This window comes from Suricata suricatta, chromosome 9, assembly GCF_006229205.1.
Source record: "Suricata suricatta isolate VVHF042 chromosome 9, meerkat_22Aug2017_6uvM2_HiC, whole genome shotgun sequence".
NCBI lineage: Eukaryota > Metazoa > Chordata > Mammalia > Carnivora > Herpestidae > Suricata > Suricata suricatta.
The window spans coordinates 88,644,610-88,661,579 of NC_043708.1; the positions used below are offsets into that span (position 1 = coordinate 88,644,610).

Consider the following 16,970-nt stretch of genomic DNA (forward strand, 5'->3'; position numbering starts at 1 on the left):
CTCTCTCTCTCTCTCTACTCCGCTCCCCCTGGTTCTCCATTAGGTCTCTGTTTTCCTGTTAGACCTATGAGTGCAAACATATGGAGTACTACGTGGCAATGAGAGGGAATGACATATGGCCCTTTGTAGGAAAGTGGATGGACCTTGAGGGTGTCATGCTGAGCGAAGTAAGCCAGGCAGAGAAGGACAGAAACCATGTTTGCACTTAAAAATCTATAGTTTTGACTCACTACATTTCCTTGCTTACAAAGGGAACCTCCACCAATGAGTCCCACACATTCCCCTTGAAAAGCACTGCTCTTAAGCCATAAGCATTCTTCAAGGCCTTACTTGAGTCCAACCAATAAGCCCTCACTGACCAAGAGCCCCCATTCTGAGCTCTTGTAAAATTACTACCATTCATTAGTCATGTTGTGTTTTCTGTACTACGCCAGGTGTTAACTTGGTGTCTGAAGCTCCCTTATGCAAAGCTGTCCCTTACCTCTCACATGCTAAATGCAAAGTAGTCAATAAATACAATGCGAAATACCCGGCCATTGTGTTTCTGAATCTCACAGTTGTGAACGTTTACTCCTTAGGCTGGGATTTACTTTGGGGTGGGGCAGGAAAAATGGTTTAATAATCCATCCATATATTAACGCTTAATTCCAAAACGGAAAAGTACACAAAGTGGAGTGTAGTTTTCAAGCAAACCAAACCATCAAAGTACACACAATGTTTCTAAGAGCTTTCATTACTATGCACCACACTTAATACTCATCTTGACATCACCATAAAAAAGTAATAAAATCAAGTTCTCACGACTAAAATGTTTTTTGGAATTGGTAAAATGGAAAAGTGTAATGTGGGATCAGCATTTTTCACAACTCACTGCAACTACACCTTGAGAGTATACTTCCAGAACCGCGTGTCACTTAAGTGGCCTCCGCCAGCATCAACAGGAAACAGCCCAAGGCTGGCGGGGTGTGAGGCTCGGCCTCACCGCCCCGGCCTCGCTGCTCTCGGATCCGTCTCTCCGAGGAACGCGACTCCGCCAGCAGCCCGAGAGGCCAAGGCGGGACTTCCCCCTCTAACCCCGCCCCGCGTTCCCCCGCCCCGGCCGTTCCTCCTGACGCGGGACCTGCGCGGCGCCCAGCAATAGCAACGTCCCTAGCAACGTCCCCAGCAACGGCCGGACTCCTCCCTCCGGTGTCTCCCGGAAAGCGCTCCGACGGGCCCGAGCGCGACCTCGGCCGGGCGCGCGCCTCAGGCTCTGGCGGAGCGGAAGGCGCGTGGAGCTGTGCGAGGACCCGCGGGCAGTGCAGGTCTGAGTCCCACTCCGATCCCTGGTGGGGTCTCCTCGGCCCTCCGCGGACCAGTGGTCTGGCCGGAGCCGTGCGTCCGCAGGGAGTGGACGCTCCTTGGCGGGGCCTCAGGAGGTCGTGCGGAGTGTCGCCTGTGAGCGGGGCCCTGGTCCCTTTGCGAGCCTTTGCATTTTTTAGCATCCTGCGGGCCCCTTGGGGAAAAGACTTCTAAATTTTACGTCAAAAAAACCAAATGTTTTCCCCCAACAATTATTTTTTAGTGGTTTCCGCCCCCAAGGAAAGTCTGTTCTGGCAGGCATTCCCCTAGGAAGTATTTATTTTTTAGTTTTTGGAGTGGTTTGCGAGGGATTGGTAATCACAGAAGGAGAAGCTCAGCACAGACATAGGGTGCCGTGCAGTGTATTTAACATATTAAGATAGTGGTTACATAATAAGCCAAGGAATCTGTTTCTTATGTCTGCATTATTTCTTGGGAACGTAGAAAAAGTAGTGTATTTACATATATATATAAATACACTATATATATAAATATATATATTTATATAAATATATAAATAAATATATATATATATATATAATGCCAGTTCACGGAGTTGGATGATAAATCGCTGCTTGACTTAAAACCACAGCATTTAAGTATTATTTCTGCCCGCACCGTAGTGTACCATGAAAAACTAAGGCAAGATAGTCTGCCTACCACATGATGGATGGTGTGGGAGGGGCCATTGGTCCTGTATGCAGAAGGTGGCAGCCTGGGTTTTTTAAAAAAATGAATGTTGGACCTCTGTATTATGTTACCAGGTTCTTCAAAATACTTCAGGAAAAGAAATTTGAAGTATGTTTTGTCTAGTACTGAATTGGTCTACAATATATGGTTGGGGTGTTTTATATAGTATTCCATTGGGAAGTGACTGGTAGCTAGGAGATTTTAACATTATCGTTTTGCAAAATATATGTAAATTTCTATATACGTATAAATGTAAAATTTGCCATGCTGCCGCTTGTGCCAGGCTGCAGATGGCCCATAAAGATGGTTTGTCAGTCTTCAGTAGGAAGATGCAAACATGTGCTTTCTTTTTTAGAATGGTTTTGGTTGAATAAGTAATTGTGGAATTTCCCCCGCCTGCTTCGGAAGACACAGGGATAGATATGTGAGATCAGTAAAGAATTCTGCTCTTGCAGAGTTGACTGCTGGGAGGGATAGCTTCGCTAAAAGGCAACTACAAACTAAAGCAGATTTTTCTATGCTAAATATGTGAAACCAATGATAAGTGGGCAAAGTTAAAGAGATGTAAGAGATTGCCATAGGTCATCCAGAGTCCTGATTCTGAGACTAAAAGAGAGGACTATATGCAAAGTAGAATTGATGGAATGTGGTAAGTAATTAGATTTGGAGGAAAAGAGGATAGAGAGGGAGTAAAAAATTTGTCTTCACCCTAATTTGCAGAATGATGAATGTACCATCAAGGCATTTATTACTTGTTTAAGAATAAATTCTTCTTAAGTTTTCTAAGTAACCCTCAAACCTCCACTTGTATTCCTTGTGTAGATTTGATGTTAATAAGCATGTTTTGAAGGTTGTGAATCATTACATTTGCAACAACTGTTTGTACACATTTGAGGCAGGCTGTTGGCTAGGTCAGGACAGATGCCCTCGTCATATGGTTTCAGAGACCTCTGGAGGGAGTTGTCCATGACTAACTACTTTTGGCATCTTTTGTGTGGCCACCACAGCCACAAGTGAGTGTTTAGGTGAAACAGGAGGAGGGAGCTATAAACATTTCCTTTTCACTGTCTCATAGGTATTTATCTTGTTTGATTTTGTAGGGTATTTTGTAGGGAAAGGACGTTTATATAAGGCTTCACTAATATCCACTTGGCTCTTTGGAAGGCCAAGTGAAATATAGGAGAGTATTTCTGAGGCAGAATGCACTTAGAGGGCCCTAGAAAAACTCAGTAGTTTTCCATTGAATGTCAGGCAGCCACATTGACTTTCCTGACATCCGCCTGGAACTGTGTGCTTCAGCCCCATATTGCCTGAGTCCTTTGGTGTCATATGCAAACCCCCTAAATAGTTACTGGAACCCCCAGGAAAATGGAGTCAGGTTGAATTGGGTCCAGTCCAGTTCCTTTTATAGAATGGGCCTCATGATGTAGTAATTCAAGACTATTACAACCTAAAAATGTTTTTTTTTTAATTCTTTAATGTTTTATTTATTCTTGAGAGAGAGAGAGAGACAGAGCATGAAAGGGGGAGGTACAGAGAGAGAGGGAGACACAGAATCTGAAGCAGGCTCCGGGCTCCGAGCTGTCAGCACAGAACCCGATGTGGGGCTCAAACCCACCAACCAAACTGTGAGACCAGGACCTGAGTCAGAGTTGGACGGTTAACCGACTGAGCCACCCAGGTGCCCCTAAAAATGTTTCTTTGTAAGGACTTGCGGCAACGAGTCAAACCAAACCCAAACCAAGATTTAGGTGACACTTAACTAGCTTCCTAAGAGCAGTAATCACAGTTGACATTGGGTTGCCCAGCAGGGGATTTGTAGCTCTGATTTCTGGAGACTAATAGGATCTCTTCCCAGACTTTTAAGGCTGCTCCTGTCCTTCAAATGATTTGTTTTTTTTTTTTTAATCTTAGTCAAGATTTCTTCACCTGAATCTGTAGATGGACTCTCTGCAAACCGCCTGATATGTGTGCAAAATATTGTGTCTGTGTCTGCATTTTCTATAGATAAGGTCTGAGACATTCACATGATCTTAAACGGATCTGAGACTCAAGAAAAGGTGGCAGCTTGGTAAATCTACTTTGAGTAAATTTTGCTGATATATTTTATTTTTCCAGTATATTTTAATATGTTTTTCCTCAATGACAAGCATTTTTTTCCTATGCGTCTTTTATATTTGGTCTCAAACTTACTGGGATTTACAATCTATAAAAAAAAAAAACCTCCTGATGAGTAATTAAATTAGTATCACTGACTTCTTGTTGGTAAATTATGTTGCGTATTATGTTCCACTGGACTTTTTGTTCACTTTCTATTTGGGATACCACAGAAAAGTTTCCTGTTGCAGTCACAGCATTTCTCCTGTCAGTGTTTGCACTCAAAGTGCCTGGGGCCTCATAGTTAAACACCACAATGCCATAAGGCTTTATAATGAGAGACTCATTTTACAGCTTTGGAATGCATATCAAATCACAAGGGCCCCACTGTCTTTTCTCCCTCAGAAGATAACTGTGCTTACAGAATATTTGAGTAACACTTTGGGCAGCCATTACTTTTTGAAGGAAATATTTTATCTTATCAAAAATATTTTTTTAACATTTATTTGAGAGCTAGAGAGACAGAGCATGAGCAGGGGAGGGCAGAGAGAGAGAGGGAGACACAGAATCTGAAGCAGGCTCCGGGCTCCAGAGCCTGACGCCGGACTTGAACTCACAAACTGCGAGATCATGACCTGAGCCGAAGTCGGCTGCTTAACCAACTGAGCCACCTAGGCACCCCTGAAGGAAATATTTTAATGGGAAAGTTATTTTACTATTTTATCTCTAGAACTGAAGAATCTGAATGATTTATAGTTTTTAAAAGCAGTATGAAATCTTCAAGCTAGAGGACATTATTGTTACATCGTAAAATTTTTAAGTTTATAAGATCACACTTTATTTTTCTGGGCATGTATTTCACCTTTTGGGATATCTTACAAATTACAATTGGTAGTAGATGCCTGTCCTATTTTGGTGGATGTTTAGTTGTTTAGTTATGTTTGTGTGTTTTTGTTTTAATTTAAGTTGGAGAGGAATATGTCTTTTAGAACATACCCAACTAAATTTTACTAATTTCACTGGAACCTTGTATTTTCATTAGGATTCAGGTTGATATTTGATATCATGTGATATCAGTTTAAAGTCAGAGCCTACAGGATTGAATACATTCCTGGCTGACCCTAACATTAAACCATTACATTCCTAATATAAAACAAAATAAGAGTCACTAAAAAATGGATTGTTGGTACCTAAGTTTTATATTTAAGTAATTTTTCTGAGAGAGCACCTTTTTATTTTTATGGAAGAAATGACCCGGAAGGCTAATTTATTGTTTTGAGTTTATTGCTTTTTAATTTTGTATTTTAAATCATGCTAATTTAGTGGTTTAAAAAGCTTATTAACATTTGTTAATAAATACAGCAGCACACAATTGTGAATTAAATTGAGTAATTTTCTTTGTGGAGACAAGTATAAAATATTTCCTGTCTTTATTTCACCCCCCACTTTTGTTTTTTGCAGTGCACCTATGATGTATGTTTTAGTAGGTGTTAAACTTTGTTTCGAATGAAAAATGTCTCTCAATCCATCTATATTTCTCAAAGAAAAGGAAGAAAATAATTCAAAATTTGTGGAAATACAACAGTCACAAACTACTTCTATAGCTTCAGAAGATCCTCTTCAAAACTTACGCTTAGCATCTCAAGAAGTTCTTCAAAAAGCTCAGCAAAGTGGAAGATCAAAATGTCTCAAATGCGGTGGCTCAAGAATGTTCTATTGCTATACATGTTATGTTCCAGTTGAAAATGTACCTGTTGAGCAGATGCCACTTGTAAAGGTTGGTAAAAAATTTAATTGTTTGAAGTAGGAAAAGAGATTTTAAAAAGACATCTCATATAATTGATAAGCTTGATAAATAGCATCATTGTGGAAATGAATAATCTTAAAAGAAAATTTAAACCTAACAAACTGGTAAATCTATTTCTTTTTCTTGTCTCTGGAAAAAGAGATACACATTGCTAAATTACTTAGGTCTGAGATGAATAGTATTGTTTTGAATGAAATCAATTACTTTTTTATTAATGTTTATAATTCATCTAAAACATAGGAAAATATATGGCATAAACATGAATACTACAAGTAACGAGCATGCAGATTGCCGGAAGGAACTTAAAAAACTACTTCAAGGCCTTGGACTTCTTTTAAAAAACATATCCTGAAGGAACTGGGCTTGATGTTTGTTTAAGTTTTTGTAGAACAAACTTACCCCCATCCTAACACTTGGAGATGGAGTTCATGGCAGTGACCAAAACCAAACTAAACTGAACTTGAAAAGGCTAAGTACTCATTGGGCCATGTTATAATTGGAGTGATTTGAGTCAGATTTTTAAAAATCGACTTGAATTGATTGCTTACATTATACTTTTTCTTGCTTACCACTACTCTTGTGTAGGTAAAAGGTCTGTAGCCCATGATATCTGTGTAATCAAAGAATTTTTTACATATATGTCAACCTATCTAACATTTACATGAACTTCAGGAGTAAATCAAATAACATATAAAATTTACTGCCTATTACGGCTCCAGAGAGACTACACTCTACACATGGGCCCCTTAGAACTTATTGGTAAGAAAATAAGTTGAAACTATATTCAAAAATATTTAATGTGGTGGTTTCAAGATTCATTTAAATTTGAAGTAAAATACTTTAATACTTATATTTTGTTACTGGAATTTCTTTTTGGCTTGTATGCCATCATGTCAAGTCCATGGTCTCCTGAGAAGTCTAAAATTCCACTTACAAGCTATTGGAAAGTTTACTGGCCAAAAAGAAATAAGCATGGAATCTAATCAGCTTCATAGTTACCTTAGAAAAACTGAAAGCTTAAGGCAAATAATCTTTTTTAAGTTTCCTATTATCTTGTAAGAATATTACATTTCAAAGTATAGCTTTTAAAATACACAGAATTATTCTATCTTCTGTTCATATCATAGCCACATAAAGAGAGTATCCTTTTAAAAGTTTTAAGATGTATTGTGTTCAAAAGGATTGAAGATCAGAATAATAAAAGTCAATAACATAATGATTTTTCATAGGAATTTTTTTCGTAGAAATTTTACAATAGAGTATTATTTTCCAAATCAGTGGTCGAAGGCCCACTATTTATGGCCCACTGACGCACTACCTACTGCGTTAACGAGGCACTTGAAGGCCCACTATTTAATAGAAGTGACTCAAAACATCATTCCAAGTGTTTGATCAGCTATAAATAGCCTACTAGATCATGCAGATTTTTTAAAAGTATTTATATTTTAATGGCCATGTATAGAACTCAGTATGTTAACGTATATTAATAGTAATAAAAACTCTGTAAAATTTTCTTTCTAATTTTTACTTTATTTTTACAAATCATTCAGCATTTGCTTTTAGATAGCCTACTTGGGAAGGGAAGATGACTACATGATAAGTAAGTGCCTCCCAAGCTTTAAATTTTGTCTATGGAATAAATTCACAAATATTGATTTTTTTTCATGCAGAGTATGATTTTTTAATCTTATGAGAAATGCATAAGTAAAAGATGCTCTTGGATCTTTTTTAAAAAGGAGCAAAAAACAATCATGAGGTAAAAGAAAGCTTCATCCTTATTAGAATCCTAGAATTTAATTTTTCTTCTTAAGATTCATTCATTTTTTCGGAGACAGAGAGACAGAGTGTGAGTGGGGTTGAAGCAGAAAGAGAAGGGGACACAGAATCCAAAGCAGACTTCAGTCTGAGCTGTCAGCACCACCCAACGCAGGACTCGAACTCACAGACCACGAGGTCATGACTTGAGCTAAAGTTGGAGGCTCAACCAACTGGGCCACTCAGTTGCCCCTAGAGTCCTAGAATTTAAAAGATTCTCTCAGGGAAAGCTGATAATCACATAGGAAAGAAAGTTGATAATCACATAGGAAAAGGCTTAGGGTTTCCTGCTAATGGCATTTTTATAAATTGGGGCAGAATAGTTTGGTAAATCTCTTATAGGAATTATAGGTGTTAGAGAAGAGATAGATGTTCTTTATGTATTTGAAAAGAGAACATCTCTACTTGAACTGTGGTCAGCACTGCTGGTGTTACTCTATACCCTGTCATTATTTAAGACCTATCTTCCTTTAAAATGTGTGAACTAGAGTACAAACAGTATATTTTCACAATGTGATCTGTGTCTGTGCTTTTGTTTCATAGTATCAGAAACTTCTGGTTTACTCAGGGAGAACTAAAGTACCTATACTGGGTCCCAAGATACTTCTTGAGCATAAAGTTTGCCTAACTGTCTTATACTTGTAGAATTTAGTCCATGGTAGTCTAGGTACATCACTTTTAAATATATGAGTAACACTCAGTCCTGTGTCCTTGATGTAAATGTTACCCTTCAACATAGCCAGCTGAACAGAAATGTCACCTTTGGAATTTTCAGCTCTACTCATCAGACGTAGAAGAAAGTCGGTTTTATTAGTAATAGAATACTTTGTCACAATGTGCTTTCTTTTTCTTCTTTCCTCTTTCTATCTGCCCTGGGCTAAGATAATGCTGACCTGGGACTGAGAAACCCTGGGGAAGGGGAATGTAGTGTCAACTGAGACTGAGCACCATGAGAAAATTCTGATGTAGAGTTCAGCCAGAAGTAGACTGATGTAAAATCATTTGTGAACTGCCTACTTAAATGGTAAATTTTCTATAATTAGACATTGGGTTGGTGATTGGAAGCAGTTGGCCCTAATTGGCCACTAGGCCCAAGTGGGGAGAGAAAGAGATACGGGGTTTGAAACCCTAAATTGAAAACTACTTGGGATACATATTTATGGCCCTTCTGGAATATACACTATCCTTTTCCACACAGTGACCAGAAAAGCAAAGTATGTGCAGTTGGGATCACTGCCCCTTTAAAAACCAGCTCTGGAATTAATGATACGTACAACAATATGGATGACCCTCAGAATAATTATTCTGAGTGAAAGAAGTCAGATGAAAAGAGTACATACCATATTTGTATGTAATTTATGAATGATCTTGTCAGCAAAAAAATACATATTCAAGAACCAAAAAAAAAAAAACCAACAGAAAAAGAGAAGAGTACCTACCATCTGATTTCACTTCTATAAAATCCTAGAAAATGCAGACCCATAGTGATAGCAGAGCAATCATTATTGCTTAAGGACTGTGGGTGGTAGTTGATGGAGAAAGGGGAAGGGGGGAGGGACAAGAAGGCTTTTGGGGGTGACAGATACGTTTGTGATCTTGATTGTGATGATGAACTCAAGGGTGTTAAAATGGATTATATTGTACATTTTTAAGTATGTGGCACTTATTATACTAAGTTTACCTCTTTATTAAAGCTGTTTTAAAAAACAAGAAAAATCGTTTTGTAATCCAGGATAAAATAACTTGCCCCAGTGTAAATATGTAGAATCCTGCCTGAAAGCCTGTTTTGGGTAGAGCGGAAGCTGGTGGAGTGTTGATCATAACAAATACGTCATTTATAATCTGGAGTGAAGAATCCATCTCAGAGTTTCTTTTATGTTATGGAGGGGATATGACTTGGCTTTCATTTTCATAATCCTGGCTGACTGTGGCACCTGAATAGGTATTATAGAGAAAACTAAAGTCAGTGAAATGATAGTAAAATCTAACTCAGGAAATGCAAGAGAATATTATTTTTGCAAAGAGGCAGGACATAATCCATAATACTTAATGAAACTTTAAGAAAAATAGACAATTATTTTGAAGAGAGTTAATTTTTATATAAAATGTGTACCTCTTAGATCTATTCTCTTAATTTTTCCAGTTAATGATTATTTCATTTTTGCTGTAAAAGGCCACTGATGAGAAACATGAGGTTGACCACAAAGAGTAATACCTTTGATCTCAAAGGACATATAGGGAATAAAATGTGACTTGAAGTTTAAATGTGAATCCTTTCCCCAAACTTACACTTTTTTTTATTGTGTCATAAAATTAACAAACTTAGAGTTCATAGAAATTAAAAATGTTCTTGGCATAGATATTGAAATGCAAGGAATTGGACTCCCCGTCTTTGTAATATAAATGAAAATGACCTTGAAACTTTGCTCTAAGAGCAGATTCTATGTTAAAGAAATTGGAAATAGTTGTTCCTAGTATATCATCAACAGTATCATAGAAGAAATTTGGGTTTGCTTTATGGTTTTTAGCATTCCCAACATTCTGGTTTAGAAATGTATGATTTTCAAATTTTATTTGTAGGAGCTTAGTATGAACGTGTTATTTTAGCCTTAAAGATTATTTTTATTAACATAAAAATTAGAATTTTTATATCTGTTTGTTGCGGGGTGCTGATGGAAAGACCACCAAATGCCAAATAGAAGCGAGGCAAGATTTTATTTACGGCCGGGCCAAACCTGATCTCCTGGTCTTAAGGAGAAAAATGCAGAGAATGGCCCAGAACAAGGGTGACAGTAGGCTTTTATGGACAGTAGCAAGGCAGAATACATCATTATTTTAGCTAACCAATTACAATTTACAGCATTTCATTACAGCCAATTACATTGTAATACACAGACGTTAGTTTTGGCAGGAACCTATTATTTTAAAGTTCTTAGTCTTTTAAAATGACCAATCATAGTAGGACCCGTTAAGATGCTGCAGGACAGTGTTCAGGTGACTTTCACCTGTGGGCTTTGCTTCATCCAGGTCTTAATAGAGGGGTGGGGCTACTTAACAGAATCTTGAAAAACAAGTTAAACTTTAGTTTACAATGTTCGTTATCTAGTTACATTCTTAGGATCTTTCCAGATTGCCCAATCTTTAACTACCTACCCGAATGGGAGTTTAAACTGAACTTATATACAGTAAGTTCTCTGATATCTTATAAGTTGACCTATTACATTGACCTGTTACATTCCATAAGTTGACCTATAACACTGTTGTTTTGATTTCTCTTTTTTAAATTTTAGCTTCCACTGAAGATTGACATCATTAAACATCCAAATGAAACAGATGGCAAAAGTACTGCTGTACATGCAAAACTATTGGCACCTGACTTTGTAAATATTTACACGTATCCTTGTATTCCAGAATATGAAGAAAAGGACCATGAGGTAAGCAGCTTGCTTTTTTACAACTCTTCCCATTAAGTCTGAAAATTAATTTTTTAAAAATGTTTATTTATTTTTGAGAAATTCATAGTCAGAGCATGAGTGGGGGAGGGGTAGAGAGAGAGGGAGACACAGAAACTGCAGCAGGCTCCAGGCTCTGAGCTGTCAGCACAGGGCCTGATGTAGGGCTCAAACTTGTGAGTGGTAAGATCATGATCTGAGCTGATGTCAGATGCGTAACTGGCTGAGCTACCCAGGTGCCTCTAAAAATGATGAATTTTAAATTCCATTGCTTTTATGAGCTTACTTGAACATAATTTAATATTTTTCTTAATGACCTAGAGTTATCTTTTTATAGCAGTGAACAACATACAAATTATTTACTTCATTGGTATCTTCAAAGATCAAATGGTTTTAGATTGTTGTCTTTTTTGAATCTTGTCTTTCCATTTTATATAGTTTTTCTGCATTATTTCTTCAGATTTTTACTTTTTGCCAATATTACTGTGCCTGCTTTTGCATTCTCCCCTCTCCATTTTCTTGCCTATACAACATATAGATCTAATTTGGTATGAGCTAAGAAACCATATTATGAATGTTGTTGGAATTTCTTCAAAAGGAGAAAAGAAAGTCTAAATTAAATTAGAAGGATTTTCAGGAATTCTCCCTAAATTAAGAGCTTTAATACATGGCCTTCATAACCTCTTTTGGTGGCTGAGGACTTCCTTGATCTTTTCTAGATTCATAATTGGTTTTCACACAGTTGAAATTGTCACACTGGGAAGATATTACCACTCTTGTTGAAAAGTAATATAATAGATCTCAAAAACTAGGCCTTGGGTGCTTCTGCAAGAAGTATGTGAACCCTTTTAGGTTTCTTCGGGACCACTTGTTGAAGTACTTTTCAGTGGTTCTTTTACCTAATATCACATACTTTGCCATTTATGTTGTGAAATATTATAGAATTTAGGTTTTGGATTCAAGGTACAATAAACTTGGCTTCTATCAATAAGTGAATAACTTATTTTGAAGCAATACTTTTAGCCAATGGTTATGACTTATAAATTACTAGGAAAGAGCCAGGCACTTTATAATGCTCATTAAAGAAACACATACAAACTTTCCAATGGCTCAGGTGGTTGTCATGGAGGCCACTTTTAAGCAAACAGGCTTCAGCAATGGGATGCAGAAAGGCCCATAGGGACCACCTGACCAAATATAGAGGGGACCCATCAGGCGATCCACCCTGACATATCCATCGTCCCTCACTGACCAAAGGGCTACTTACAACCAGGCACAGTTCTCAAAAAAGGGAAAACTCCATACCTAGCCATACCTCCTCATTGTCCCTCTTTAAAAGCAGCCCCCTCCCGCTGCCTCAGTGCACACAGCCTCTCCTTTCGGTGTATTTAACGTCTGTCTGCCCCAGGTGAACTCTTTTCCGGCCCACACCACCAGCTTTCCTTTCGATCGTTGCCCCTCATTTGGGGGCCTTCATCCTCCACCTCACTTAGGCACCACAGTTGTTATAGAGCCTAATGCTCGCTTCTCAGGTATTAACCATGTTTGTCTCTTGTCAAGTTTTAAGTCAGAATTTATTCATTTCAAAGATCATAATAGCACACTACTGACGTAAGTTTCTTTGCTTAAGGTTGCACTGGTTTTTCCTGGACCTAAGTCTATTTCAATAAAAGATCTTTCTTTTCATCTGCAAAAAAGAATTGAAAATAACGTTAGAGACAAAAATGATGACCCTGACAAGCCATCTATTAAACGCAAGAAAACTGAAGAACAGGATTTAAATGACAGCAAGAGCCAAGATACAACACTGAAAAAAATTATATTTATTGATAGCACCTGGAACCAAACAAACAAAATAGTCACTGATGAGAGACTCCAAGGTAAGAAAAACAAATTTTTGTGGATTGCTCTTTCCCCCAATTTTGATTTCAAAAAACTTAAAACCTGCAGATTATTAGAAGAATTGCACTGAATATCCATACATTTTGCCATCTTTGTTTTATTCTCTGTCATATGTGTGTTTATACTAAATAGTATATACATTTTTGGTTGAACCGCTTGAAAGTAAGTTGCAGGCTTAGCAACACTTCACCCTTCAGTACCTAACTGTACATCTTTTAAGAATAATTGCATCATCACAGTACTGTTATCACTCTAAGAAAATTAACAAAAGTTCTATAATATGTAATACAGAACATACTCCTTAGTCACATTTCCCTAATCGACCCAAAGTATCATTTGTAGCTTTTCCCTTAATATCCCATGTAGTTATTATGCCTCCTCAGAGCTTCCCCTGTTTTTGTTTTCTGTGATTTCGGTTTATGTGAAGAGGGCCAGGCAGTTGTCTGAATGCTCCATCATAATTAGATTCACCTTAGTATTTTTGTAAGATTACTTAGTGATAAGGAGAAGTCTAGGATTGTCCATGACAATTCCAGTTTATACTTGTTATTCTCATAGGATTATTAATAGCATTTTCTTTCACTCTCAGAAATGAAGCTCTTTAACTTATTAATTATATGATTACCCTATTAATAGATAAAGTTGTATACTTATTGCATCAAATAAAGAGGCAAATCAAGTTCCATTATTGGTAATAACTTTAATTACTTGATTAACGTGGTGATTGCCAGGTCTCTCCATTAGAAAGGTATGCTTTCTTCTTTGAAACTAGAGGTAACCTGTGGGGTGATGCTTCAAGACTATGAACTATCGCCCAACTGCTTTTCACCAAGTGGTTTTAATACTCACTGATGACTTGCCTAAATCAGGACTTACATTGAGGATTGCAAAATGATGACATTTTAATTTACTGTTTCTTTTACATTTGTTAGCTGGCTTTCTTATGTAAAGAGCTCTTTTCTGCACACACCCCTTCTTTTTCACTCTTCCTTTGCCCTTTTTTGAGGCCACTGTGCATTTATAGATTTCCTTTTTAGTTCGTCATATGTAATATGCTGTGATTATATTCTTTTTGATGCCGAGATTGTCTCAAGTTTTGCTAGTGGGAGCCCTTCAAGTCTGCCCTCTGTAGTCTTTCTGGTACAATAGGATGTCCCAAGTTCACCTGTACTTTTTTACTGCCCCAGATCTAGAACCAATGATTATACAAAGGAGTTGTGATTCTTTTTGCTGGGGAATAATATTATAAATCAAGAGCTGGTAAATTTATTACAACTTAGATCACACTGCTACAGTGGATAGAGCCAAGGAAAATCCATATATATCATGAGTTCACATGGATAGTTCCAAGTCCAAGATTTAAGATCACAGGGATTTTCTTTTTGTTTTATCTTTGTATCTCTCTTTCTCTTAGAGTGAAAAGTTTAGTTCCTAATTAAATGCCCAAGTAGCACAACTAGTAATATGAAGAACAGGAACTCATGTTATCTCTCTTGTTTACTTGCATCTTATTCAGTTCTTCAGGGTTTTTCAGTAGTTTCTCTAAAAACTTTAGGTTTATTTCCAGCTCTTGATGGCTTTGTCTGTGTACCATGTATGATTAGAAGGCAAGAGAACTACCCAATTGGTTTTAGACATTTGCCAAAACAGTTTCAACCTGGGAGACCCTTTCTCTAGCTATTGTTAAAAATGCACATCACCTAGAAAAGAGAGTTTATGACACTTTTTGGAATTTAACTTGTGTTAACTAATATCAAACTAAAGTGAGTGATAATACTAGATTTAATTTACATAGTTCATACCTCTAAGGTCAACATACATGTTGGTAAGATTGCTTTGTCTTTCTAATTGTGTGCATACTTGTGTGTTTGTGGGTAAGAAAGATAAGCAAAAGATAAAGACAGGGAAATAGTGTGTGTGTGTTAGAGAGACAGAGACAGAGAAGGGAGGGTAGTGGGAGGGAGGAAGAGAGAGAGAGAGAAACTACAGAGCGAAAGACCTGGAAGAATCTTTTGGCTGATATTTAGTAGAGAGATGGAGCCCCAAGGCCCTCCTCTTTGGAGTACTACCTGCAACACTGCTTTGGATGGTTTTAGCAGCAACTTATTCCTCAGATCGAAGGTTTTTCTGAGCCACTTTCTTTATAATTACCTTATATAGTAATGGAAAGGATCAAATGAAAGAACATGAGTGAAAGCAGTTGAAAAACTATAAAAGGAGTTATTGAGACACAATTCAAAATCTGTTTTCAGAGTATTTATATTTGAACTTAAGGCTTAAAATCAGTTTTGTACCAAAAATTTCTGTTATTCCTTTCCAGATCACATAGTAGGTATCCTATATTTTTAAAAAGGATTTCTTAATTCCTTCAAAATCATGTACGAATCTGCATGTCCTACTTCATATTCTCCCTTCTAGCTCCTCATTGCACCACAAGGAATATTTGAAGCTTTGCACATACTTACAATCTCAGCGTATGTGAAATACCAGTTTCAGAAAAACCAAATTACTTCCTCAAGAAACAACCCATGTTTGCTGTAAATTATTGCCTTTAGGTTTTAAAACATTTTATCATTTGATGGGATTAAACTGAACAAACCATTTTTTAAACCTCCAATAAAACCCTCAAATACAATGTATTGGAAATTATGTTTCTTTTACCTTATGAATGCAGAGGTTAAGAATCTCTTTAACAATGTGAAAACATACTGTTTTGCCACATTTTACAGAGAAATACGTCTGAATGTTTTACTGCTGCCAAAATAAAACATTTGAAGGTTGAGTGCATAATTTAATCATAAATATGAGCCTATATGTGAAGAGTGATATAACATTCTTGAAGATTCACCATACACAATTTGAGGTTGTTTGTTTCTTCTGTTGACACTTTGAAAGTCTTATTCTAGAGTCTTCAGAACTCTACTGTTTGATAAAAAGTCTCCTATCATTCTGATTACCATTCTTTTGTATATGATTGATCCCTTCTTAATCACTGCCTTATTTTTTTCTAACATTTTTTTCTTTTTATTTATTTAACATTTATTTATTTATTTTGCAATTTTATTTGTTTTTTAAATTTTATTTTTTTTAATTTTTTAATGTTTTATTTATTTTTGATACAGAGAGAGAGCATGAGAGGGGGAGGGAAAGAGAAAGAAGGAGACACAGAACTGACAGCTAGCTCAGAGCCTGACGCAGGGCTCGAACCCAGGAACATGAGATCTGACCTGAGCTGAAGTCGGAGTCTTAGCCGACTAAGCCATTCAGGCGCCCCTTGTTTTTTTAAATAGTTTATTGTCAAATTGGTTTCCATATAACACCCAGTGCTCTTCCCCACAAGTGCCCTCCTCCATTACCACCACCTCTTTTCCCCCTCCCCCTCCCCGTTCAACCCTCAGTTCATTTTCAGTATTCAATAGTCTGTTAGGTTTTTCATCCTTCTCTCTCCCCAACTCTCTTTCCCTGTTTTTCTCCCCCTGGTCCTCTGTTAGGTTTCTCCTGTTCTCCTGTTAGACCTATGAGTGCAAACATATGGTATCTGTCCTTCTCCTCCTGACTTATTTCACTTAACATGACACCCTCGAGGTCCATCCACTTTGCTACAAATGGCCATATTTCATTCTTTCTCATTGCCATGTAGTACTCCATTGTGTATATATACCAAATCTTCTTGATCCACTCATCAGGTGATGGACATTTTGGGCTGTTTCCATGTTTTGGCTATTGTTGACAGTGCTGCTATGAACATTGGGGTACATGTGCTCCTATGCATCAGCACTTCTGTATCCCTTGGGTAAATCCAAAATTGCACCAGCGTTCTTCTCAAAGCTAGAACAAACTATCCTCAAATTCGTATGGAATCACAA

At 37.3% G+C, this 16,970-nt stretch overlaps 2 protein-coding genes across 4 annotated transcripts in view; one reads left to right on the forward strand and one right to left on the reverse strand.

Annotated features, from left to right (window-relative positions):
* Positions 1–1,029, reverse strand: part of FAM227B (family with sequence similarity 227 member B) — a 112,539-nt gene extending 111,510 nt beyond the window's left edge. The window contains exon 1 of the mRNA XM_029950679.1: positions 883–1,029. The gene's annotated coding sequence lies outside the window, so the exon portion shown is untranslated. The remainder of the gene's footprint in view (positions 1–882) is intronic.
* Positions 1,030–1,212: 183 nt separating this feature from the next.
* DTWD1 (DTW domain containing 1) overlaps positions 1,213–16,970 on the forward strand; it is an 18,034-nt gene continuing 2,276 nt past the window's right edge. The window contains exons 1-5 of one of the 3 annotated variants that reach the window (XM_029951420.1): positions 1,213–1,304; positions 3,946–4,102; positions 5,590–5,905; positions 11,041–11,184; positions 12,833–13,082. In XM_029951420.1, the coding sequence (XP_029807280.1) occupies positions 5,642–5,905; positions 11,041–11,184; positions 12,833–13,082 (658 nt within the window). In that variant the 5' untranslated portion in view covers positions 1,213–1,304; positions 3,946–4,102; positions 5,590–5,641. Of the gene's footprint in view, positions 1,305–3,933; positions 4,103–5,589; positions 5,906–11,040; positions 11,185–12,832; positions 13,083–16,970 lie in introns of those variants that run through there. The other 2 variants (XM_029951419.1, XM_029951421.1) reach the window with 2 other exon arrangements.